This window comes from Poecilia reticulata, chromosome 3, assembly GCF_904066995.2.
Source record: "Poecilia reticulata chromosome 3, P_reticulata-male-v2, whole genome shotgun sequence".
Lineage (NCBI taxonomy): Eukaryota > Metazoa > Chordata > Actinopteri > Cyprinodontiformes > Poeciliidae > Poecilia > Poecilia reticulata.
The window spans coordinates 35,432,347-35,455,511 of NC_088832.1; the positions used below are offsets into that span (position 1 = coordinate 35,432,347).

Below are 23,165 nucleotides of genomic sequence, written 5' to 3' on the forward strand. Positions count from 1 at the left end.
GTTTCTCGTTTCTCTTCACAGCTGCAATTTTATTTCTGCAGGGAAATGATTCACATTTAGAGTTTTCTATGGTTGGAGGAGGAGCAGCGGTTCTGGGGAAGCGTCGGCGCTCTCCGAGCTGCAGCAACGGAGCGAATCTGTGCGGTCCGGCCACAAATCATCCGGCGCCGTCACCGTGGCGACGCAGCGTAAATCACAGGCTGCAGGAATGGAGAAACGCCGCTTCGCTGTTCGCCAAACCGGATCAGAAACACAACTTCAGTCTGAGCAAAGTGTGTGGAATTGAATGTTAGTCCAGCTTCCAGTCGGATCCACGGAGGCTTATCCCCAGTTGTAGAAGTAGATCTTCTGCCAGGTGGGGAGGTATTCCATCAGAGGGCCTGAAAACACGCAGAGACGGGTTCAGATGTTTCTCTGAAGCAAAACCAGCATCCATCCGCTCCCCCTGGAGAGTTATAGCAACAAACCCTGCAAATACTCATCCAACAAACACGAGAATAAAATAATGTTACCAGAAAAAGTCAGTGTTGCAAGAAAAAAGTCAAAATAATGAAATAAATACAAAATGATGCAAGAAATAAATTGTAATATGAGAATAAACTCATAATATTACCAGTTAAAAGTTGTAATATCAGCAGAAAGTGGTCATTTTATCTCCTATTCAATGAAAATAAAATGAGACTATTTGGTAAAAGTTTTGCAGAAGGTGCTGAATAATTCATCCTTTCATCAGATTCTCAGCAGCTGAACTTTGAAACGTTTGAGTCTCTTCAGCACAAAGATCCAGGAACCGACTCGGCTGCTCACGTCGAAGCTTCACTCATTTTTCTAGTCACTTTAAAACTTTATTCTGACAAAATTTAGTCTTTAATCTTCTCATTTTATGACTTTATATTTGTAATTTCTACAACAAAAAATTCCCACTCTGACCCTCGTGCTTCCGGTTTTAGTCTCGTTTCGATTGAAAAGTCTCATCATGACCCGACTTACGCGCCACGAGTCCGATTCCCGGGACGTGATCCGCCAGAAGTCTGAGCAGGAAAATGATCTTTTCCCTGCAGACAAAAAGAGAAAAACACAAATCAGATTTTCACTTCACTGAAGAAAAATGATTTTATGATAAATTGTGGATTTTGTTGGATCTCTTTTTTATTTTTTATTTTTACTGAAGTGTTGATTTTCACTAATCTGGGCGTTTAGTTTGGTCCGGAGCTCGTCTGGATGTTTGACTCACTCGGAGTATTTGTCGTAGAACGGCGAGCGCAGCAGGTAGTAGCACAACAGGAAGGCCCGCCTCTTCATCTCGGCTTTCTCCCATCGGTTCTCCAGCTTGGCGTCGCTCAGGACGGCGAAGCTGCAGAAACAGGAACCAGTGAATCGCTTCCACACACTCTGGAGGGGGAGTCGCTCTGCGGTCCTGCAGCGAGGCAAACTCACTGCTACGGAACTAAATCAGGGCCAAAATGTATGTTTAAAAATATTTTATATGAAAAGTAGTTTGGGACTTTTTTTGTGTATTTTTTTCCACTTGGAAATCCTTTTTCAGTTTAGTTTCAAATCCATTTTCCCCCCAATTGCAAATCTGTTTTTACCCTGTTTCCTGTTAATTTAATATTTTTTCCAGTTTTTTTTTTAGGGGAAAAAACTTTATGGCCTCAATTTAGCTCCATAGAGCTGATTATTTATCTCATAATAAATCGGTTTGAGCTTCGATTTACTGATAAAAACATTTCAACAGGAAAAAAACAATCATCTCATAAAGTTTTCCGTTTTTCACCGTATTGAGGATCGAATCCTGTTTTCTGAAAGATTTGATCAAACCCACATGAAGAAATAAGAACAAAAAGCCTAAAAATATGAATCAACAGAAACATCATTAAAGAAACGGCAGCATCCAGGATTATCCTCTAGACTAGCTTTAGCCAGGAGGAAGTTATTTGTTCACCTGGAAAGCTCCAGGGCGGCGGAGACGAGCCACGGCTTCCACGACCGCTTCCCACAAACCCCGAGACACAGGACTGTCGTCCGGAAAACTCAAGGAAAACAGCAGCTACTTCTCACTTAATAATTCAGGTGGTAAAATCTGGTGGAAGGACGACAGACATCGAGGATCCGGCTCCATAACTTCTTGTTCACATAAAGCTTCAGCTGAAACCAGTTGAACCATTAAATCTGAGCAGCAGCAGACAGAACCAGCTCCCTCTAGTGGTGCAACGGGGCGCTGCAGCTTCAAACAGGATCTGCTTTCAGTCGGTGGAAGGATACGGTGAACCAGCGGCCGGCTGACGTAAACCGACTCGGCCAGCGTCTCCTGGAAGCTGAGCTCGGTCGGCGGGCGGCTCTCCCTCAGGCTGCTCCTCCTCTTCCTCGCCGGCGCCGCCGCGCCCCACAGCCGGCTCTGCAGGGGCGGAGCTACAACATGCAGATTTCATGTCACTCTGAAATCTCTCCTGAAACTTTCCTTCAGTCTGAAACGACTAATTCCTGTTCTGACACATTTAACCTGAACCTGAAATTATAAGAGAGACGATGCTGCTGGTTGCCATGGCGATTCCCACCTTTTCTGGGGAGTTTGGTTAATAATTTATGCCTCAAACATAAAAACCAGGAAACTTTTCCAGATTATTTTGCATTTTAGTCTGTAGTTACATTTTATGACATATAAATTCTCATCCCATAACTGAGCTATTATGGGATGAGAAGCTACCAAACAGCGTGACAGAAATTAAAGTGAAGACGTTGGAAAAGAAAAAATCTCCGGATCCCAACATGTGGATCATTTTCATCTTTACGGCGTTTTTAGAGGATTTCACTCGTTAAAAGTTTCTCACCGCTGCCCAGAGGTCTGATTACACGGCCTGACCTTTGACCCACAAAGCAGGCATCATCATCCTCGCCGCTGGGGTCGTCTGTGGAGGAAAACACCCCGATCAGACAACATTTACCCTGCAGGAGTCCCACAGGGCTGTGTTCTCAGACCTGCTCATTTTAAAATGATTACAAAACAACGAAGGTTAAAAACATTCACACATAAGCAGTGATAAAAAATGTAAATAAGTGTGACCTTCAGAGACGTATTCAGAGCCTCTGTCCAGGGGGATTATGGGAGGTGAAGTCTGCAGGCCGGATTTATACAGCAGAAGAAGAACGAGACGAAAAGCAGCTCTGGAACAGAAATACTGCAGCTTTAAGAGCAAAATGACAATATTCTGTCTTATGTTTGATTAATTTCTTCGTATTTTATTTTTATATAGAAAATGCCCATTATTTTTATTTTCATTATATTATTTTTATTTTATATTTTAAAAAATGCCAATCCTTTTACTTATTACTATTTGATTTCTTTATATAAACACATTTTCTTTTTATTATTCTTGTTTTACTTATTTTTTTATTTTAAAAAGCCCAATTTATTTTTATTAATCAATTTGTTTTCATTTAGTTTATTATTTTATTCATTTTTATGCAAAAATCCCAATTTTATTTTTCTTATTTTTTAGTACCATTTTATTTTGTATTTGATTTATTTTCATGGGGAAATGCTTAATGTATTTATTTCATACGGAGGCCTCTAGCGGTCAAGAATGATTTTTTTTTTTTTGCGTTCCCTCTCGGTAACGCACTGATCAGTTCATGCAGCATCATTGAGACAGTAAGTCTGTCTTTCCTTCCTGCTATTATATGAGGTAAATAATGTGAGGTTTTTCCATGAATGTTATTATCTCGTTGTGAAATATCTGAAGTTTTGCACCTTTTTCTTTGGTATAGAAATGAACCACAAACCTACGAAATAAACAGAAACGTTTGGTAGGAAAGAAAGAAACAAATACATCCAAACTATTTGGACTATTTCTGAGTTATTATCGCCTGGTAATAAATGATCTAATTGATTCTTTTGTTTTGGTCTGAATGGTCTAAAGGCCGTTTCCATCTCAGCCTGACACAGTCAGACATAAACCAAAGAGTTCATAATAATAAGCACTGAGGCTCTTTAAATGTGTGTATTTAACATTTTTAATTGACATTTGTGACTGTTTACAAAACAGACCAGCAGACCAGCTGGGCACCTATGAGGCTCCGTAATTTCATTCTACTGATATTTGATTTCATTTTTAGAGAAAAATTCCTGTATTTATTCTCGTTTACAATTTTTACTATAGTTTTATTTTGTTAATTAAAAATACCAGTTTTCCTTCATGTGTAACAACCATCTTCCCGCCTCCTGATTACAGTAAAATTTACAGGAATTCTTCAACATTTTAACAGTTTTAATGCTGATAGTGGAGAATTAAGAGATTTTTACTTGAAAATCTGGATGAGTGCGATGACCAGCCAGCGGCCCGCCTCCCCCCACAGCTTCCCGGCTCCCATCTCCAGGAAAACCTCCACATATTCCAGGACTGACAGCCAGGTGAGGAGCCTCTGCTGGGACAGAGGCTGGACAGGCAGCAGCAGGAGGGAAAAGTTCAGAAAAAGTTACCTTTTAATCTGCCTGACGGTCAGGAAATGATGGAAACTCAGCAGGAGGGTGAATTACAGCCGAGCTCACCGGGGAGAAGGCGCATCGCAGGCCTTTACGCAGGACGCTGTCGTTGAACAGGACCAGCAGGTTGGAGGCAGAATAGACTGAAAATATGACAGAAAACAAAGATTATAGAGAAAAACTGTCCTGACCAATCAGGAGCAAATTCATGGACTCTAAACCACCGAATGAAAGATTTGTACCGTCTTACAGAAGTGAGTCTGACATAAAGGAGGTTTATGATTGGTTCCAAATTAAAACAGAAGAAGAAAAACAATATTTCCACCACAACATTTGAATAATCTTCTTCAGGTTAAATTTGTTTTCCACAAATTAAAATCCAGTTTAACGGAGCAAAGTGCATGTTATATGTGATTCCAGACAGACGGAGAAATGACCTCTGACCTGCATGTTCGAGGTCAGAGGTCCTCTGAGGTGTTAGTGTGTCAGATACGGCTGCAGCAGAACTTTACTCACCAAGCTCAGAAATCTCGTGAGAATCAGCGAAGCGCCCTGAAATGAAAGCAGCAGAGATTTTAGCTCCTGCAGACATGGAACCGTTTCCCACAGAGCCGAGAGACGAAGTTTGTCCTGCAGCAACATGTCAGTTTCCTCCTCGGCCTGAACTCTTCCAGCCGAGCTCTTCATCTGGCCGTCCGGCATGATGTGACTCTGCTCTGATCCAACCATCCCATAACACCTCAGGCTGGTTGTCCTGCTGGAAGCTGAACTTTGACCCCAGTCTCAGTTCTTCTACAGGTTTTCTTACAGGACTGTTCTGATTTAGACCCATGCAGCTTCCCACAGCATGCTGCTGACACCACCAAGCTTCACATTAGGGATGGTGCGTTCAGGTGATGTTCAGTGTTGGTGCAGGTTGCTTGGACTCCACAAAGTTCCTCAAAACTCATTTTGTCCTTGTTTGGGAATCTTCTTCCTAGGCACCAGCAAATCCATCCTCCAAATTGAAAGAAACACATCTTAATGATGGTTTAATGCTTTTATTAGTTCAACTTTATGAAAATGTTGCTTAATTTTTATATTTATGTTTGTTAATGGTGTTTTTCTTCACTTTGGTCTGTTTTATGGATGATTTCTGACAGATGGAAACAACATATTCCCATGTCAGAGATGACGGACAGTGAAATTATCTCATTATAATTAGAAATAAATTGTGCATCTCCTAAAAGTTTAACAGCTAATAGTTGTTCTGTTATTCGGTGGCATCAAAACAAAGATCGTTTACAATGACCCTTTTTAAATTCGAAACCATTTATTATTTTCAATCTATTTTACAGTTCTTTGGTGCTTTGTGTCGGTTTACCGCCGAGGTTTGTGGCTGGAATGAGACAACATGTGCAAAGCTCCAAGGGGTGTGAATACTTTAGGGAGGCTCCTGAGCTGGACTCACCTGCTATCAGGTAGGACAGGGTTCGCACCGTGTTCTCCAGCTGAGCAGTAGCTGCAGGATTCCTCCGAACAAACTCCGTATATCGCTCATAAACGCGACTTAAAGCATCGATTGATTCCTTAAAGTTCGGCATTTCAACTCAAACTAAAGCAATAACTCCCTTTTCAGCCGACCGGTTTACATTCGACCTCAGTTTTCTCCACTTTCACATCAGATTTTACAAAAACAAACAAACTTCCGCGTCTTTTGAGTCTTCTTCTTCTCCTCCTAAATGTTGCTGTGGTGCCCTCTATCGGATGTAGTCCGCTATAGCTTCTGATTTTTGTCACTGCGTAGTCATTGTGGAGTTTCCGTGTTTTCTGCACAGACATAAATAGAAATCGCCAAAAAAGTTCACATTTTAAATTCAAAAATGTAATTTTAAACATAGATCCCCTAAATAATATTTACTTCAGGAAAACACAAAATTAGCATTTAAATTTTTTTTAAATAAACTAATCTAAGACAAATAAAAACAATTTTTGACAGAAATTATGTATGTTCTATACATGACATGACAGAATTATGGCGAGGATGGCTCAGGCCTACTACACATAATAAAATGTTGAGTGGAAGGTGAAGGTGGAAAAGTTAAACTGGCATCCAGTATTAAAAATAATAATAATAAAAGCTGAACCTAGATGATGGACCAGTTCCAAAAACCAAACTGTCCATCCACTAGCGGAACAAGTCAGCGTCGGGCCGGGGGGGCGAGCCAATTACCGGGCCCCTAACGAATCACCGGGCCCCTTACGTGCATCAGCTGCTGGAAACTGTTGAGCGTTTTGTCGAAACGAAACTGAACTTTAACATTAAATACACCTTTCTCAACAGGGCGCACTTTTTCCGTCTATAATCAGACATTTAAGCGACTTGAAACCATTCCTCCCTCCCTGGCACCTCCACACACCCGGGCCCCCATCCGGCCCGGTCAGGAGGGTTGCTGGTGCCTCCGGCTAACGTTCTGGGTGAGAGGCGGGGTCACCTGGACAGGTCGCCAGTCTGTTGCAGGGCAACACAGAGACACATAACCATGCACACACACACACACACACACACACACACACACACACACACACACACACACACCTAAGGGCAATTTGGAGAGGTCATGTTTTTGGACTGTGGGAGGAAACCGGAGTACCCGGAGAAAACCCACGCAAGCACAGGGAGAACATGGAGACTCCATGGAGAAAGACTGGGGCCGGGAATCGAACCCAGAACCTTCTTGCTGCAAGGCAACAGCTCTGCCAACGGCGCCACTGTGCAGCCCCAAAAACCAAACTGCTAATCCCAAAATACTTGCCTTACAGTCCTTGAGGTTTTTATTGAAGATCTCTGGAAGAGGGAGAAATCAAACATCAGAAAGCATGCAAAATGCAAAAAGAAATTCTCCTTGTCATATTAACTGGAACAACGGTACATATATCGCATGTTGCAAAACGTGGTGTAAATAAATGAAAAATACTTTCTAACATTTTAGGAGAACCAAATGCTGATCTCTGTCATGACATGATATATATATATATATATATATATATATATATATATATATATATATATATATATATATATATATATATATATATATATATATATATATATATAAATATGTATGTGAGTCACTGTCTTTAATTTACCAATTTATTAATTATATTGCACTGTTTGAATAAAATTGCTGAACCCCATCAATATTTTAAAAAATGATTTTATCCTGAAAAACAACTGTTGCGACACATGTGTTAGTGAGTCCGACAGTTATTAGTGTCCCCCGCTGCCGGTGTTCTGACACATTGATTCCTGTTTCTGCTTCCGGTCCGGTTATTGTTGCATCAGCATCTCATTCAGACCTGTGGCCATGTCGAGCTCACCGGAGACAGGTACAGTTTTACCGCTTATTACCTGTTATTATCATCGATATTTCCTCAGATATGAAGCCGGTAAGAAGCAGAGGCAGGTCGGTTTAATGTTTCTGGGGCTGTCAGGCTAAATTAGCCTGTTAGCTCTGTTAGCAAGCAGCTCGGCTACATCAGCGGAACTCTGTTTAAGAAACGGCCATTGAAGACTTTTTATGTCAGCGTTTGTGTTCTGTAAAACAAAGAAATGAACAAAGAAAATATAATATAACAATACATGAATATTTTCAATTCGGCATAATTATTAAGCTAAATAAAGTGTTTCTTAAAACCACAATCTATAATGTTATTCCGACAGAATTCAAGTGAATTGGGCAGCTGATTGGGGATTTAAACTGAGACTCATACATATGAATGTTTTTATTAGTTGTGTTCTCAGTTTTCCTTTTTTTCCCCCTCAGTTTTAATCTGCTTACGACATGAATCATGCCATTAATAAAACATACCCTGTATGTCATATAAAAATGTTTGTTTCATCCTTTAGAAATATTAACGTCTTCTGCAATCTGCATGATTACTCCAACATGTAATATTTCCCCCCATTTTCAGCTTCAGCATCCTTCATCTCCATGCATGGTTTCTCTTTCATTTTGTTCTGCTGTTGAAGCCTCATCTTGTCCGTTTCCTGTCTTGAATTTCTCTTTCCTGTTTTCTTTGTGAAGGCATCATCTTTCTGTTTTATGAATTTTCTGATCGTTTTAGATCTGATTGGCTCCTTTATTTGATTATGTTTCTGTTTAATTGTTTTAAACACATCTTGTTAGGAATCAGCAGATGGTTTGCATCAGTTAAACCCAGGTTGAACTCTTAAACCGGTTCAGCTCATATTTCAGGGTTTTATGGAAAGTATCACCAGAAGAGTGTCATTCCCTCCTGAAGATGATTCGCCCCTTATTTCATACATTTTTTGCAGTAAATCTCTCTAAAATCCTGAGAAGCATTGATCAGGATGACTTTAACTGCTTGCTGGCGGTTTTCTGTGAGGAAATGAGGATTTGATCAGAGGTTTTGCTCTGATTTGTTTCTCTCCAGAGGATGAGGACAGTTGCAGCTGCTCGGCTGCTAACGTCTGCCCTCTTGTTTCTGCAGCCTTTGAGTTTGGCTCCTTGCTGCAGATTAACGAGGAGGCCGCGCTGACGGCAGCCCTCAACGACTACCTGACCTCACGCAGCTACCTGGCGGGCTTCGGCCCCTCCCAGGCCGACCTGAGAGCCTTTAGGCTCCTCCCCCGCCCCCCCGCCCCGCAGCACGTCCACGCTCTGCGCTGGTACAGACACATTTCCGCCCTGCAGCAGGACCTGAGCGCAGACGGCAGCAGTGAGTAGACGGTTGATGTGACGCAGGTTTCTGCAGAGAAGCATGAACCCACAGTTCCTCTGGAGAGTTTCAGTTAGAGCTTCGGCCTGTGGGTGGCGCTCTGCGGCGCAGCGGCTTATCGCTGCTCAAACAGCTCAGGGTCAGAAACACCTGCAGCCCCAGAAACATCACAGCTGCTGCTTCTGTTTGCCCACTCTCTGCTTGTTGTCCCACCAGATCGTCGGTCCTTTCTGGAAACTTTTCTTTCAGCTTTTTCTGTCTTTCCTCTTTACTCAGTTACAGCAGCTGCTGTAAAAATCTCTAAAAATAAATAAATCTTAATGCATCAGCAGAATGTCCCAATGAAAAATTAGTATTGAGGAAAAATTCAAGGCATAACCAATCAGAAACAGATATTTTTACTTGATCAATGAGAGGAAGAATGAATTACAGTCATCAGACTTCTGAAGGAAAAGATCTGGCCTAAATAGACCTGCACAGATGTAAACACCTAGAACCGTTTGTTCCTTATCTTTACTAACGTTATAGGATACTATAAATGCTATAACGTTTCAGTCCAACCGTCAATATGAGTCAAACTATGATCTGGAAGTAAAAGGTCAAACGTGGAAAAAAACAATAAGAATATAATTACAAATCAAAAATAATGTAATCAATACTTACATGATTCTTAATATAATGAATGAAATGAGTATAAAAGCTGAATGTTAGACGAGTAAAACAAATATAATGATGCAATGAGTAGAAATTGAGAGTTCACCATGACGACCGTTACACAGCGGTTCCTGTCCCACCATCTCAAACGTAAACATGCTGAGTCCGATCAGCCCTGCTGGACCTCCTGCTGGGATGAAGCTGCTAAACACGGCGGAGGCTCTGTGATGCTGTGGGATCCTCGTTGGAGTCCACAGCGTCAGAACGGGTCGTTCTGTGCAGGAATGCACCGATTGGCCGATACCGATCTGATAGAGAAAAAAAGCTGATTGCTTAAAATGTTTAAAACAAACATGAAAACGTAGAATTAGACTAAATAGATTGTCCCCGATATCCGATCTAGATTTTTTTTTCCCGATATCCGGTCTGATGCAGATATTGATATCTGATCGGTTCATCTCTGGGTCTCTGTGACGTTCTGCTGATGCAATAAAAGATCAATTTATTTTTACAAAACTTCATGAATCCTCCTGAAACTTTTCATTTTGCTGTCAAAACTTCCATCTCTTGGTTTTGCAGATATTACATCTAAAATGTGTTTAAACTGAAGCTATAAAATCGTTTTAGATGTAAAATATTTGGATGAAACAGGAATCGACCTTTTTTCATCATGTTTAAACATTTTTCACAAACATCTGAATGATTTCTGCTGTTTTAACGTCAGAAACCAGATTTAGCTGAGTTACATTTGAGTAACTTTTGGGGGAAAAATACAGTTAGGAGGATTTTGCTTCAGGTAAATTACTTCTATTATGAAATATCTCTGCTCTTGTTAGTTTTTATTAATTTATTTGGATTTTGTTTTTTGTAATTATGATATTCATCTGAATTATTTTCATTTCGGTCTTTAAAATGCCAAAAATTCCATTTAACTTTATATTTTGGTCTGTCTAATTATGCTACTTTTTAAATTACTCGATTCACTTTTTTACTCTCCAGTAATTTCTGGGACGGTTACTTTTTACTTTTACTTGAGTAAAAACAAGCTGAAGTTTTATTTGCGGATCATGTTCGTCTCCTCTGCCACGTCTGGTGTGAAAGTCACCAGGTTCTGGTTTTATTCCAGTGAAGGGGAAGCGGGTCCAGCCTCCCTGGTCGCCACCGGCGGGAACAGAAGTCCCTCAGCTGCGGCTCTACAACAGCCTGACCAGAACCAAGGTACGGCGTAGAACCGGCAACTCTGGGCTGCAGAACCCAGCAGCCAGGTGCTAAAACCTCGGCGTGTTCACCTGACCTGGCAGAATATGGCCCATAAATCACTTCACATGTGTGAGAAACTAAAAAATAAGGAGCAGTGGCGGCGCTGGGGGGGAGCTAAGGGTGCCAAAGCCCCCTCTGGATAAGTAATGGCGCCCTCATGGCGGCTCCAAATAAATGCTTGTCATATAGTACTGATCCAAACTGAAATATCAGAGTTACGGGAGTCTAATCTGGACGTAATGAACGAATGAAAACAGGTTCAAGTGGGAAAATGTTCACCTGCCTACAGGTTGAAACTGCAGAATGTAACTTTAATACAAAAAATCTGTTAAAACTGTCACCATGTGGTGATTATCTTCCCTGATATTATTGCATCTAAAGAAATGAGAGAAAAACAACCAATCAGGGCCAGGAGGCGGAGCTTCGTGCTGTCAATCATCCTCGTATAGTCACTGCTAAAAGCAGAGGAACAACTTACTGCTGCAGAAAAACCGCCGTAATCTGACCTGATCTGCTAACAGGAAAAACTGCAGCGTAGCAGAGAGGAAGAGGAGGATGAGACCGTGCATGCAAGGGTGATTGGCAGCACTAAGACCCGCCCTCTGTTCTGATTGGTTGTTTTTAGTTAACACTGGGAGAAGGCAGAGGAGCTCGCAGATCATCTGTCTCATATTGTACTGTCATAACATGGTGACAGTTTTTTTTTCTGTAAAAAATGTTTATTTTTTTTAATAAAAGTTACATACTGGAGCTTTAAAGGATCCATCAAGAAATTCAGAATTTCTCATTTATTTACAGGAATCACAACAAAGATTTATATCTCACTTCCTCAAATAATCACAACCCAGGGCTGGAGTGATTAATCGTGATTAATCACTTAATGAAATAATCTTCAGCTAATTTAGAAATTGATTAATCATTAACTATACAGAATACATACTGTAAAAAAAGACCATTTGATGAAAAAGCAACAAACTCAGAGCAATAATTAAGCCAGAATTATACAAAAAATATAAACATTTTACATTCAAGATTAAAAAATAAACAGGCAACACAGTAACACTGTCTGCTGCTAAAGGCCATTAAATCTAAAAGTCACCTGTGAAGTTTTACTGTAGAAAAACCCCAAATAGAGCGGAAACGGGCTGGTCCGAACGCTGCGCCCTGAGGAACCCCGCAGCCTCAGCTGGTTCTGTTTAATCGCCGTCTCGTCGTTCCAGGAGCCGTTCGTTCCCCAGAAGGACAACAAGGTGACGTGGTACTGCTGCGGCCCCACCGTTTACGACGCCTCACACATGGGACACGCCAGGTAACCGGGTCAGAACCAGAAACCCAGAACCAAGCCAGAACCGCTGCGACCTGACCAGCCGCTCCGCCTCTGTTCCAGGTCCTACATCTCCTTCGACATCCTGCGGCGGATCCTGAGGGACTACTTCAAGTACGACGTCCTCTACTGCATGAACGTCACAGACATCGACGACAAGGTGAGAATCCGCCGGTTCTGAAGGGTTCTGAAGGGTTCTGAAGGTTTGAAACGGTCCGACATGCTGCAGGTAAACTGGAACGTCTCGTTAGTAATAAAAAAATATTCACCCAGTTTTTTACTGCTTTTAAAATGGATTCTGATCAACAAAACTTTAATGTCAAAGTGAAAACTGAGATCTACAAAAATCCACATTGAAACCTTGAAACTGATCAAATTAAGTTTGATCAAATTTCACCTTAATGAGTTTTAATTTGTCCTGTGAAGAAAAAATAGTTAAATTGTTTTTTTCTCAACAGCAAAGTGAAAAACCAACAATCACCGTGTAAAAAATATGGTGATTTTTGGCACTTTTGCAGCTCAATAAGCTAAATTAAATGAGCAAATTAAATCTTTACATGTTTCTGGACATTTTCTGGATTTTGCCTCTGAAATATTACTGAAGTCACTCAACCAACCAGAACCTCGCATTATTTCTAACACATGCATAATTATGAGTTTGATGCCATGTTTTTAACAAGTGTCTGCTGATAAACAAATGTAGCAGTTGGATAACGCAGGCATCTGGTTCTTCACGGTTCAGATCATCAAACGGGCCCGGCAGAACTTCCTCCTGGAGCAGTACAGAGGGAAACGGCCGCAGGCGGCTCAGGTCCTGCAGGATGTCCTGAACGCACGAGTGGTGAGTCAGGGATCGGATCCGGAGCGATGCGCCGGTCCAGATCGGATCAGGAACGCCGTGGCGGTCCAGTCCGGTCCGGTCGGGATCAGTTTCTTCCTCCATATTCCTGCAGCCGTTCCGGGAGCAGCTGGCCTCCACCACGGACCCGGATAAGAAGCAGATGTTGGAGCGTCTGGACGCCGCCGTTGCCACCGCTCTGCAGCCCCTGCAGGGGGCGACGGAGAGCAACGCAGCGGCCGACGTGCTGCAGCCTCTGGCTGAGGTGAGACGGCCGAAACGCTGCAGAACTCCTCGGCTGGCTGCTGCCGCAGCTCCTCTGTAGCAGAGTTTGTTTTTAATTCCTTTCCCAGGTTTTGCTGGAGAACTCAAAGGACTTGCTGTCCGACTGGCTGGACAGGCAGTTTGGGAGCGAAGTCACAGAGAACTCCATCTTCTCCGTCCTGCCGAAGTTCTGGGAGGGGGAGTTCCACAGAGACATGGAGGCCCTGAACGTAAGCCGCAGACTCCGCCCCCTCAGCCCGATCAGCTGGGCGGGAGCTTCATCTCTGTCTCCACGCCCCTCAGGTTCTGCCTGCCGACGTTCTGACCCGAGTCAGTGACTACGTGCCGGAGATTGTGGAGTTTGTGAGGAAAATCGTCTCCAACGGTTACGGGTGAGGACAGAACCGTCTGAAAGGTTCTCCAGCAGCAGCTGCGTCTGATCCGTTCGGTTCTGGGATGTCTGCAGGTACGAGTCCAACGGGTCCGTCTACTTCGACACGCAGAGGTTTGATACCAGTCCGCAGCATTCCTACGGCAAGCTGGTCCCAGAGGCGGTGGGAGACCAGAAGGCACTGCAGGAGGGAGAAGGTAAGGCGGCGCGTCTCACATGGAGCCAGCGCCAGGAGGCGTCTCACCTGGAGGCGTCTCGCCTGGAGCCGGCGCCAGGAGGCGTCTCGCCTGGAGCCGGCGCCAGGAGGCGTCTCCCATGGAGCCGGCGCCAGGAGGCGTCTCGCCTGGAGCCGGCGCCAGGAGGCGTCTCGCCTGGAGGCGTCTCGCCTGGAGCCGGCGCCAGGAGGCGTCTCGCCTGGAGCCGGCGCCAGGAGGCGTCTCGCCTGGAGCCGGCGCCAGGAGGCGTCTCGCCTGGAGCCGGCGCCAGGAGGCGTCTCACCTGGAGCCGGCGCCAGGAAGCGTCTCGCCTGGAGCCGGCGCCAGGACGCGTCTCGCCTGGAGCCGGCGCCAGGAGGCGTCTCCCATGGAGCCGGCGCCAGGAGGCGTCTCGCCTGGAGCCGGCGCCAGGAAGCGTCTCGCCTGGAGCCGGCGCCAGGAGGCGTCTCGCCTGGAGCCGGCGCCAGGAAGCGTCTCGCCTGGAGCCGGCGCCAGGAGGCGTCTCGCCTGGAGCCGGCGCCAGGACGCGTCTCGCCTGGAGCCGGCGCCAGGAGGCGTCTCCCATGGAGCCGGCGCCAGGAGGCGTCTCGCCTGGAGCCGGCGCCAGGACGCGTCTCGCCTGGAGCCGGCGCCAGGAGGCGTCTCCCATGGAGCCGGCGCCAGGAGGCGTCTCGCCTGGAGCCGGCGCCAGGAAGCGTCTCGCCTGGAGCCGGCGCCAGGACGCGTCTCGCCTGGAGCCGGCGCCAGGACGCGTCTCGCCTGGAGCCGGCGCCAGGAGGCGTCTCGCCTGGAGCCGGCGCCAGGACGCGTCTCGCCTGGAGCCGGCGCCAGGACGCGTCTCGCCTGGAGCCGGCGCCAGGACGCGTCTCGCCTGGAGCCGGCGCCAGGAGGCGTCTCGCCTGGAGCCGGCGCCAGGAGGCGTCTCGCCTGGAGCCGGCGCCAGGAGGCGTCTCGCCAGGAGGCGTCTCGCCTGGAGCCGGCGCCAGGAGGTGTTGCTACTTGGTGTGGCTAGTGCTAGGAGGCATTGAAACTTGGAGCCCTGCAGAATTCCTAGGAAGTGTTTGTTTGTCCGTCCGTCCGTCTGTCCATTCCTATGTCCCTCCATCCATCAGGATGTTTTTAATCCCAGTTTCTGTTCAGACGTCGACCTCCTCACAGTGAATCTCTCTGTTCAGATTAAATCTCATTGTCTCTGTTTCTCTAATTGGGACAAGTAGCGGCCGAATCGTTTCTATCCTCGTCTTCATTCTCGTGTTCATCCTCGTCTTCATCCTTGTCTTCATTCTCGTCTTCATGCTCGTCTTCTCTGCAGGCGATCTGAGCATCTCAGCAGACAGACTGAGTGAGAAGAAGTCCCAGAACGACTTCGCTCTGTGGAAAGCCTCGAAGCCCGGCGAGCCGTCCTGGGACTCTCCGTGGGGGAAGGTGAGCGGCTGCCGCCATTTTCCTCCTGATCCTCATGTTCCACGTTTTATTAACGGCGAGTCTGTGTCCTCCTGCGGCGGCGGCAGGGTCGGCCCGGGTGGCACATCGAGTGTTCGGCCATGGCCGGCTCCATCCTGGGAGAGTCCATGGACATCCACGGAGGAGGCTTCGACCTGCGCTTCCCCCATCATGACAACGAGCTGGCCCAGTCCGAGGTCACTTCCTGTTACTTCCTGTTACTTCCTGTCAGTTTCTTGCTCATGTTCTGCTTCCAAACAGCCAAATCTGACACCAACTCCGCAGAAAGTCGGGGCAATAAATCGATTTTATCAATTTATCACATTTTTGGTTTCTGAAGATTTACATTTTGGACTTTTTTTCACTTTTGTACTCATTGTGTTTCCATAAATCAGAGTGACATCAGGGCGGCCATCTTTTTTTAGAGCATGTTTTACGGCTTCAAAATATAAGTTAGGCTACAATTTATATCTTTAATTACGAGAATTAATTTCTAATCTTACAGGAATGCAGAATCAGATTATTACCAGAACAATTTCACAATACGAGGAGAATGAAGCAGTAATTTTATAAAAACTCCAAACAAAACGTTTATCATCAAAGTTTGCATCTTTAAATAATATCATGACGATTGTAGCTAAACATAAATCTGCCCTGATACTCGGTCGTACAATTCGCAGAAGAAATAACGGAGATAAAAGCTACTTTTTAAAAACATTTTCAAAAACTTTCTTTTAGAAAAGAAGTTGAGCGAATTAATGGATGAAAATCAGGAATCGGATCCGAGTAGCAGAGTTTCAGGAACGTTGGATGGTTAGAAAGGAAGGAGGAGACACTTTCTGCCAAAATCTTAGATATTTTCAAGTAAAAAACGTGGAAATTTCAGGTTGAAAAGTTAAATATTCACTTTTTCAACTCAGAAAATTTACAAAAGTGAATTTGTTTTTACTTTTGAAGCTCAGAAATGTTCCTGTCTTTTCTAGGAAATTTTATTGACATTTTTTGCCAGAATTCCTGATTGTTTCCTACCTGGAGAGACCCTGATGCAGATGATCAGGGCGGTTCTGTTTGGTGGTTCTGATGGGCGGTTCTGTGTGGCGGTTCTGTGTGGCGGTTCTGTTGGGCCGTGTTTGAGCCCAGCTGGTTTCTCCTCAGGCGTTCTTCCAGAACGACTGCTGGGTCCGTTACTTCCTGCACACCGGTCACCTGACCATCGCCGGCTGCAAGATGTCCAAGTCTCTGAAAAACTTCATCACCATAAAGGACGCCCTGGAGAAGAACACAGGTGAGTGCGCCTGCGTTGCTAGGCGACCGTGTGGCCGCGTTGCTAGGCGACCGTGTGGCCGCAGGCGCCCCCTGCTGACGTGAGCTGTTCCTCCCGCAGCGCGCCAGCTGCGCCTGGCCTTCCTCATGCATTCCTGGAAAGACACGCTGGATTACTCGGCCAACACCATGGAGTCGGCCGTCCAGTACGAGAAGTTCATGAACGTAGGTGTCGCCGTGGCTTCGGGCGCCCGCCCGCCCGCCGCCTCGCCGGGTCTAAAGCTGCCGGTTCTCTTCCTGTCCTGCAGGAGTTCTTCCTGAACGTCAAAGACGTCCTGCGTGCGCCGAGCGACCTCACCGGACGCTTCGAGAAGTGGGAGGCAGAGGAGGCGGAGCTTAACAGCAGGTGAGGCATCAGAGGACAGGAAGCAGCTTCAGCCTCAACGCACACACACACACACACACTCTGCTCCAACAGCGCCTGTGTGTGTTCCAGTTTCTACGACAGGAAGTGGGCCGTTCACCTGGCGCTGTGCGACAACATGGACACCCGCAGCGCCATGGAGGAGATGAGGCTTCTGGTCGGCCTTAGCAACAGCTACATCGCCGGCAGGAAGAGCGCCAAGCTGCGGCCCAACCGCCTCCTGCTGGAGAGCATCGCCTGCTACCTGACCGCCATGATGAAGGTGGTGGTGATGATGATGAGGATGATGATGGAGGAGGAGGAAGACCTAAAATAATCAAGTTAATTAAAAACACAATAAATGAATTTGGTTATGAATAAATAGCTTAGGGGTGCTGTGGTGGCGCGGGGGCGGGGCACAACCCACGTGTTGGTGCCGGTGGTCGCAGGTTCGATTCCCGGCCTGGTGGCATTTGCCGCGTGTCTTCCCCGTCTCATAACCCTCTTTCCTGTCAAACTACTTTCGGATAAAGGCCACTAGAGCCAGCAGAACCTTTAAAAAAATTATTATGAATAAATAACTTATTTGCTTAATATTTCGTCAATAATTACATAAATAAAAGAATTACTGAAATTATCAATATGCATTTAAATAACTGTAAAAAATGGTTAAAAATACTTCATTTACTTTTTATGGGGTTTATTCCACTGACTTATTTAACTCCAAACAAAATGTTAATAATAAAAAATCTAAAAGATGTTCAGAAACCGGAAAACATTTTCCAGACATAAAATTTTTTTCCACTTTTATTCCTTCATCGTTCATGTTTCTCTTCTCTTGCAGTAAATTAAATCGTAACATTTGTCGTATTTTGCTGATTTAAAAGCCGTTTGTTGATCTGGACTAACGGGAATTTTCTGGCTCTCCTCCAGATGTTCGGAGCCATCGAAGGATCCGATCCCATCGGTTTTCCAGTCGGAGGTCAAGCTGTGGATGTGAGTAAATGGCTGATCTGTTGGGAAAACCCACCTGGAAAAAACCGATGCAGTGACCCGGTTCTGGTCCGATCTTTGCAGCTGGAGAGCACGGTGATGCCCTACCTGGCGGTTCTGTCCGACTTCAGAGAGGACGTCCGGAAAATCGCCCGGGAGCAGAAAGGTGAGGCCCAAACCCGACGCTCCCGATCCCGTCCCGTCTTCCAGAACTGACTCTGTTCTCCCGACCCGTCCAGTGACGGCGCTGCTGCGGCTCTGCGACGCCGTCCGGGACGACACGCTGCCGGAGCTGGGCGTCCGGCTGGAGGACCACGAAGGTGACGCAGCTTTTTGAAACGGGCCCAACAGGAAGTGTGCAGCGGCTCGGGTCAAACTGAGAATCTGTTTCAGGTCAGCCCACCGTGGTGAAGCTGGTGGACAAGGAGACGTTACTGAGGGAGAGAGAGGAGAAGAAGAAGGTCAGGAAATAAACCTTTATAAAAACACGTTGTTACATGTCTGCTGTGTCAGACCTGCACTGCTAAAACACTAAATATCACCGAGTCTAAACTACGGAAAATATCTTAGTTTTGTCTTATTTCTAGTTATAAACAGAACTGAGCAGAAACCGCAAGTCAGAATCACTTTACATGTTTTTACTAAAGGAAAGAGAAATTAAGAGTAAAGAAGTATTTAGTAAAAAGTCTCAGTGCCGACCAACTGATCAAATTATCAGTCACTTAATATTTAAAATGATTGATATAGGGCTGCACAGTGGCGCAGTGGGTAGAGCTGTGGCCTTGCAGCAAGAAGGTTCTGGGTTCGATTCCCAGTCTTTCTGCATGGAGTCTCCATGTTCTCCCTGTGCATGGTGGGTTTTCTCCAGGTACTCCGGTTTCCTCCCACAGTCCAGAAACATGACTGTCAGGTTAATTGGTCTGTCTAAATTGTCCCTAGGTGTGAGTGTGCGTGTGTGTGTGCATGGTTGTGTGTCTCTGTGTTGCCCTGCGACAGACTGGCAACCTGTCCAGGTGACCCCGCCTCTCACCTGGAACGTTAGCTGGAGAGGCAGCAGCACCTGCTGACCCCACTGAGGGACAAGGGTGCAAGAAAATGGATGGATGGATGATATAAAGTTAAATAGAAACTTTATATCAATCATGTAAAGTTCAGTAGAATTATTATAATTATATAATATATATTATATAATTTATTATTATATATTATATAATTATATATTATATAATATATAATTATCAGGTTATTGATTATTTATGGCCGACTGATAATGACCGGTAATTATCAGGTTATTGATGAGCATAAAAAAGTCACATTCTGTAGATTCTTCATTTAAACCTTTTTCAATATTAGAAATACATTAAAAGATGCAAATAAGCTAATAATTAAATTCCTTTTTAAATGAGAAAATAACCATTTTATGACTAAAAGTCACAAAATGTTTGTAGTTTTGGTTTAGTTTCTGCTCTGACTGGTGTTTTTTCAGGAACTTTCCAGTTTTCAGCCTGTTTGCTCCAGTTAACCGTTAATCAATAACTGAATCAGTTGATTATTGTTTTAATAATGCGACCTGAAGCAGAGTAAAATGAAAGAGTGAATAATACAGTTTGAGCTGATTTTGAAACTTTTCCTTCGATCCCAGATGGAGGAGGAGAAGAAGCGGAAGAAGGAGGAAGCTGCCAGGAAGAAGCAGGAGCAGGAGGTCCGTCGGACATTTTGAACCGGTTGGATTCACCCTCTCATTCGCCCAATAATCACTTTGCTCTCTCTCTTCCAGATGGCGAAACTCGCCAGGATGAGAGTCCCTCCGTGTGAGATGTTTCGCTCAGAAACGGACAAATATTCCAGGTTTGACGAGACGGTAAGTGGAACGTTGAACGTTCACACTCCTTCCAGACGAAGCCAAAAAGGTTTTGGCTCCTTTGAAGATGTTTTTGAGCGTTTGGTACTGAAAACCCGGCTTCTGTCCCGGTTCCCTCCCCTCAGGGTTTCCCCACTCATGACGCTGAAGGAAAGGAGCTGAGCAAAGGCCAAGCCAAGAAGCTGCGGAAGCTGTTCGAGGCTCAGGAAAAGCTCCACGGCGAGTATCTGCAGATGAACCAGAACGGGAACTGAGAGTCCGCTTCCCTCTGACGCAGCTTCAGCAGGGACTCGGTTTTATTCTCCTCGGATCAGATCCAGAAATGTGTGGATGAAGAGGGGACGCTTCCTCCATCAGCAGAACCCGGCTGCCACCGCCGCTTCTGGATCAAACTCACGAACTTCATCTGTGACGGTTTCCATCATGCATTCCTATCAGCCGTTCATTCATTCATTCGTTCATCCGTCTGTAAACGGATTCAAACAAACTGCAGCGCCGAGTTTCCAGCAGACGAGGAAACGAGTCAGGAAAACCTGGGAAGCTGAACCCAAACCCCCTTCACATCTAACCAAACTGGTGGAAAAATTCATTTGTGCTGCTTTTGCTTTGAACATATTAATAAAAGTTTAAAGGTCAACCAGCCCCCCCATATTACGCAAATCCAACTAAAGTGTCGCCATTGCTATGTTTGTGCGCCTGTCATACAGAAGATATTAATAAATGTCTCCAGAGGTCATCAGAGGTCAACCAGGGGCCAAAACTAAACCAATTTGGTGTCAGTCAAATCCGTTTCTTTTTTCTCTGGGTTGTGTCGTAATTATTTTTAGTTTTTGCCACTATCGTTTTAAAGATATTAATAAATGTTTCCAGAGGTCATCAGAGGTCAGCCAGCTCCTCCACCTTCCTCAAATCTAATAAAAATTGGTGTCAAACATTTGTATTATATTTGTATTAATATATTTAAAATGATAGCAGCACAAATGTTTGACAACAATAGATTTGGGTAATGTGGGCGGGGCTGGTTGACCTTTTGACCTTTAAACTGTCAGTGGTATCAGCAGCTGATTGACAGCAGGTTTGACTGATTTGAGGAAAATGGGGGGGTTTGACCTTTCATGACCTCTGGAAACATTTATTAATATATTAGAAAAAATAGCAGCACAAACATTTGACACTAATTTCATTAGATTTGAAAAAGGCGGAGGGAAAATCTCACTCAGGATTTGTTGTCAGAAAAGCTTCCAAGTTTTCATGTTAGTTCTGGAAAAACGTTCCCAGGATCAAAGCGTCCTGTTGGGAATAATATGGATAATAACGGCTTTCCACATGTCCAGGCCCGTTTTTCTCCGGTGTTGTCTCTGTGAAAACGGACCGAGTTTGTATTTGTTGTGGTCCTGCCGATAAATCCCAGGATGCTCCGATCGCAGGATCCTGGGAACATCAGCAGGTCTGACGGGAAGAGCCGGGCTTTTTTTTAATCATCCATCCATTACTGCTAGTATTTTTCTACTGATTTATTAGAAACTGGTGGTTCTGTGAAGGCGCAGCTGCAGGTTGTGAAGAAGATGCTGTAATAAAACCAGTCAGACGCAGGCGGTGTCTTTATTTCAGACGATACAAACCATTCAGATCAGAAGCTTCATTCAGAAACGACAACAGGTGAGGAATAATCCGAGTCGGAGGTAATTTGCTCCACATGCAATCCAAGACGCATCTGGGAACCAAATAGATATTGTTTTGAGATTACTATGAAACTTTAAATAATAATAAATAATTTCAAAAACTGTAATTTTGTAGTATTTCTGAATATAAATCAGGTTCTGTTCATTTTCCCTGGTTAAAATAAAACGGCAGCAAAATGTTCTGATGTTTCAAATGATCTAGATTTCTATGAATGTTTTCTGCTTCTTTTCAGAGTTCATTAAATTCACGTTCAAATGCAACTAAAAAAATTATACTTGGTGTTGCACCTTAAAAGTTCCCCATTTTAGGAACATAGTTTAGTCTACATCTTTATTTTTAAAAAGATTAAATTTGAACCTTTTATCTGCACCAAATTGCCTTTTAAAGTTTTTCTGTATTAATACACATTTAAAACCACTGTTATTTAAAATTGAATAATGATGACTCATTAAATGGATGGTGATGCCATCTAATGAGTCACTGATTCCCTCCGGTTCTGGTTCTGGTTCTGGTTCTGTTGAATCAGATGGATTTGACTAAATAATTCAGACTTAGTTTAATATTTTCATTTAAAAAGTTGGCGTTCTGGTCCAGCAGTGAATCAAATAAGATCTTTAACCGGTTAATGTATGAATCATCTAGAAACATAGAATTAGTGACAATATTTATTATGAAAATGTTTCATTTTAGAAAATATTACACAAGTTGCTGTTTAACACTGAAGAAGCATGTTGTTATTCATGAAGGCAACAGTTTCATTTACTTCAGCAGCTTTTTGAAAAAGAAAAGCACTTGTAGGACTATTTTTACTGCACTTTTACTTCAGTGGAGTTTCTGTTTAACCCAGAAACGCATCAGACACAAGCCTACAATTTATGTTTGAGTGAGAGCTCTTGTGTATACACCAGCTTTGTTGCTTTGCGCTGTTGTGATTTAAGGACATTAGCAACTGAAAGTACTGGTTTCAAAGGCTTTTTGTTGTGAAAAACAGATTTTAACATTACCTTGTGATGATGTGATATATTTTTACACTTTTTTATTATTTAAAGAATCAGAATCTGACCGCAGTTTTATATTTTATCTGTCGAATTAAATCATTTTTATAAATTACGTCAGATGAAGAAGTAACACTCAATAACTAAGTCATGTTTATTTTTATGGAGGAATACTTTATACTTGAAGCAAAGTAAAATATATATATACATATTGAAGTTCTGTTGATCTTCAGTAGTAGATTTCGCTAGTAGTGTGAAGTATTTCTGCTGTTTACCTATCTGATTTCGACTTCTTATTCTTAGCCAATCAGCGGCCTCCTAGCTTCAGCTGCAGCCAATAAGCGGCCTCTTAGCCTACGTCATAGCCAATCAG

General features: G+C 44.1%; 2 protein-coding genes and 1 long non-coding RNA gene across 7 annotated transcripts; 1 reads left to right on the top strand and 2 right to left on the bottom strand.

The window, feature by feature from the left end:
* Position 1: 1 nt before the first annotated feature.
* Positions 2-6,218, bottom strand: pex16 (peroxisomal biogenesis factor 16). The gene is made up of 11 exons (XM_081605617.1): positions 5,934-6,218; positions 5,000-5,035; positions 4,550-4,626; positions 4,304-4,437; positions 3,065-3,165; positions 2,832-2,909; positions 2,266-2,412; positions 1,946-2,018; positions 1,235-1,354; positions 991-1,055; positions 2-380 (listed from the first exon to the last, which is right to left on the bottom strand). The coding sequence occupies exons 1-11, from the start codon at positions 6,064-6,066 to the stop codon at positions 322-324; spliced, it is 1,023 nt and encodes a 340-aa protein (XP_081461743.1). The 5' UTR covers positions 6,067-6,218; the 3' UTR covers positions 2-321.
* A 1,493-nt stretch (positions 6,219-7,711) lies between these two features.
* On the top strand, positions 7,712-21,903 carry cars1 (cysteinyl-tRNA synthetase 1). 5 transcript variants are annotated; one of them, XM_081605621.1, is made up of 23 exons: positions 7,739-7,852; positions 8,921-9,205; positions 10,986-11,077; positions 12,340-12,428; positions 12,507-12,603; positions 13,186-13,284; positions 13,397-13,546; positions 13,635-13,775; positions 13,849-13,937; positions 14,012-14,133; positions 15,464-15,576; positions 15,663-15,791; positions 16,750-16,879; positions 16,979-17,082; positions 17,166-17,263; positions 17,354-17,543; positions 18,194-18,256; positions 18,338-18,419; positions 18,493-18,573; positions 18,647-18,714; positions 19,896-19,955; positions 20,031-20,114; positions 20,240-21,903. In XM_081605621.1, the coding sequence occupies exons 1-23, from the start codon at positions 7,831-7,833 to the stop codon at positions 20,366-20,368; spliced, it is 2,517 nt and encodes an 838-aa protein (XP_081461747.1). In that variant the 5' UTR covers positions 7,739-7,830; the 3' UTR covers positions 20,369-21,903. The 5 variants fall into 5 exon arrangements, with proteins under 5 accessions (XP_081461749.1, XP_081461747.1, XP_081461745.1 ...); XM_081605622.1 differs by having other exon boundaries at positions 7,752-7,852; positions 8,978-9,205; XM_081605619.1 differs by having other exon boundaries at positions 7,747-7,852; positions 18,194-18,419.
* LOC145551196 (uncharacterized) lies at positions 21,703-23,159 on the bottom strand. The gene is made up of 2 exons (XR_014087040.1): positions 23,068-23,159; positions 21,703-21,828 (listed from the first exon to the last, which is right to left on the bottom strand). It is a non-coding gene; the product is annotated as an uncharacterized LOC145551196 (long non-coding RNA).
* Positions 23,160-23,165: the final 6 nt, after the last annotated feature.